General features: G+C 40.4%; 1 protein-coding gene across 1 annotated transcript; it reads right to left on the bottom strand.

Moving 5' to 3' along the window:
- Nucleotides 1-567: 567 nt before the first annotated feature.
- On the bottom strand, nucleotides 568-2,995 carry Zscan4 (zinc finger and SCAN domain containing 4). Its single transcript, XM_013066285.3, is given in 2 exon segments — nucleotides 568-1,491; nucleotides 2,603-2,995. Coding segments are annotated over 2 exon segments (1,317 nt in total).
- Between the last annotated feature and the right edge of the window lie 269 nt (nucleotides 2,996-3,264).

Raw genomic sequence — 3,264 nt, 5'->3', positions numbered from 1 at the left:
TCTGGTTATCTGTCCATAAAATTTTAATCTACAACTTTCAGTCGTCGGTCATATTTTACTTCAGTTAACATTTACAGTGAATTTTAAAAGTCATGTTATTTACAAATAAATTTCACTTTTGTCTTATAAAACCCCCTTCTAGTTAGCCACTTCTGTTCCTGGTGTTTTTAGGAGCTGGTGGCTGCAGAGATGAGGATGTACTTGGAGAATAGAGAAGCAGACAGGGAAAGCCTCTCTGGGTTCAGGTGAGCTAATGAGGTTCATGTCTCACTGGTGGGAACTCATTGTCTCCTCATGCAGTGCATGTTCTTGAATTTAAGGAGTAAACACAACATTACAGATTCATTTGTTTATTCACCAGGTACCTACGAGACATGAAATATCAGTCACATTTCTGGGCACATGGAATACTTTATTGGACAAACTACCATGTTCCATGTGCTCTTAAGCCTTCCATATTTTAGAGGAGTGAGAATATAAATAGAAAACATAACCAGGAAATTGGATGACATCCTGTCAGTGGATAAGGACTACACACACAACTATCTGAATATGTATCCATACCCATTACTTAGTCCCAGTGGCCAAGGAGGAAGATTCTAGTGTGGAGGGAACATTTTAGGATGGCAGTTTCTCATGAATCTTCTGGTGACGATAGTATGTGGATGACTGGCGGAAGCTTCTGTGGCAAAGGGTGCATTTATAGGGCTTCTCTCCTGTGTGAATTCTCTCATGAGCCCGCAGGTTTGTTTTATGTGTAAAGGACTTTCCACATCTGCTGCATGTGAAAGGCTTCTCTTTCTTGTGAATCATCTGATGCACACGTAGATCTGATGTCTGGAAGAACCCTTTGTTACACTCAGCACAAACAAACGGCCTCTCATTCCTATGTCTTCTTTGGTGGGCTAATAAATGGGAGAGATAAACAAATGTCTTGGGACACTCCTCACATTTGTATGATTTTTGGCCTCCATGGAATTTTTCTTGGTGTCCCTCACCGGTGGAGTTTCCGTCATTGCTGTGGTTGGGAGGGACAGGTTCAGGGGAGGACTGGTCTGACCTAGAGAAAAACCCTGGTCCCACATCCACAGGGACATCTTGGTAAGAAGATGCCTTCGCGGACTCTTCCTGCAACTGGCAGGTGCCCAACCTTGCTCTTCCAGAGTTATGTGTGTTCTCCCAAGAAACACCTCCCTCTGCAGGCCTAGGACAGTTCTCTTCCGGGATAATAAGTGGGGAAACTGTTTCTTCTTCTGGATTAGTAATATTGTCCTTTTCTTGAGTAATTTCCCAGGAATTGGTGCAGCCATCTTTATATTCACTTCCTTGTCTTGTTTCCAAAGGAGCATTCTGGGAACCCTGAGAGCATGTCCCCAGAGTCTCTCCGGCTAAGGCTTCTGCTGACAGCTGCTTTTTCAGATGAACAATGACTTCTCTTAAGGACATATCCTCAGAAAAGAGAGCTTCCTGTCCTTGCATGCAGACGTGGACCTGTAAACAAAGCCAGATCACGGTTGCATATGAGTATGTTGTATGACAAGACCTTTTAGGAAAACCTGACCCTAAGAAGCATTCACTTGACCTTTGGCTATGGGTTACCACATCCCTTCTCTCTGATGGTGTCACTGTATACAATGTGTTTGCAAATACTGAATCATTGGCCCTAGGGAATATACAAGTTTCCTGTGAAACTCTGGGCACACTATTTCCTTCAACTGATAAATAATAACCTTGTTTTATATGTATCTATTTAACAACATCACGTTTCATGTTTTTTGGATTAGTTAATATGAACTCATGGTTTATAGCACTTTCACTCATCCTGAATGAAATGTATCCAACACACACTGCCACATGTATATTATCTCTAGAAGGTAATTATTTCCTTCACTTGAAACTCTGCTGGACAATATTTCAGTACTATACTTCAGTGCTATTTTAGACAAAATTATGAAGAAAGAGTAAAAACATGGCATAAAATGTACCATGAAAAGGATATTTGTTCACACTCTACAAACTAAAAAAGTCAGTGTGGCCTTGTTCAACCCCATGCAGGAGTATGTGCATCAAGTATCGCAAGTTTTCTTTTTTTTCTCACACTGCATATGTTTGCCAATGGCTGAGGATGTGTCTCAGGCACTGATTTTGACAGTACAAGAATACAGCAATTTTGAGAATCAGGATTCTAAGAAAGAGACTATAATTACTACTTTAGGGTATCCTCCCTAATAATAAAATTATACTGTGGCTCCCTGAGGGATGAATCAACCCTTGCCCAAGGCATTTCTTCTTCATCTTTGAGATCTCTGCTCAAATGTTGATTTCTCAGACAGACTTCTGTAAATGAACCAAATAAGCTTAACTCCATTAAACAATCAATCGTCTTGGCTAACATATAGTCTATAGAATGAGTTAATGCATACCTTTCAGCTTTTCCTTGATAACTCAGAGCAGAGGAAATTCTCCTTGGTGAGGAAGAGTGGTGGGGAGAATGTGATCTAGCAACTGGATCTGCAGTAACTTTTTGTCTGCTTTCAGGAAACTCTGAATGACTACTTACTTTTTCCCACTCCATCCCCCCAGATCAGAACCCTTTACTTACTACCACAGGTGGCTTCATACAGTCATCCGTCAGGTCTTCCATTAATTTCTCCAGGTTTCTACCACTTGCTTCCCATTTCTTTTTCAGCACAGACTTGTCCCTGCAGTATCCACTAAGCATAAACTGCTCCATGGCTAACTGAGAAATAATCTCTTCCTTGGTATGCTTTTCTGGCTGCAACAATGAGTGAAAAAAGTGGTAGAGTCTTTGTAGTTCCTTCCTTGCACCTGAGTTATCACTGTATTGAAATGAGTTGATCTCAATGCTTGAGAACTCAGAGATCTCTCTCTTTGGGACACCAGAACTTTGAGTTGATTTAAACTCTAGATTTTCTGACTCAACGTCGTCTGAGGAGGGTTTGTGAGAAAATGATTTTCTGAGATCTAAAGCCATTCTTTGTGAATGTTCTCAGACTCAACTTTGATGATTCAGCCTCTGCTGCCTTGTATCTCTGGGGAATCTTCTTCAACAATTGTTGGATGATTAAAGACTGTAAGGTAGAAATAGAAGAGATATATAAAGACAAACAAGTCAACAAAAATTTCAGGACCAGATAGCTTCATGGATGAATTCTCAGACATTTTTAAAGACATCACTCTAATTTTGCACAAATTCTACTAGGAGGAAAAGTTGTTTATTTCATTAATGAGGTCAGCATTTCT

Source organism: Heterocephalus glaber, unplaced genomic scaffold (assembly GCF_053883595.1).
Source record: "Heterocephalus glaber isolate CG9 unplaced genomic scaffold, H.glaber_assembly_v1.0 deba00001745, whole genome shotgun sequence".
NCBI lineage: Eukaryota > Metazoa > Chordata > Mammalia > Rodentia > Bathyergidae > Heterocephalus > Heterocephalus glaber.
This window is presented reverse-complemented; position numbering and strand designations above follow the sequence as displayed.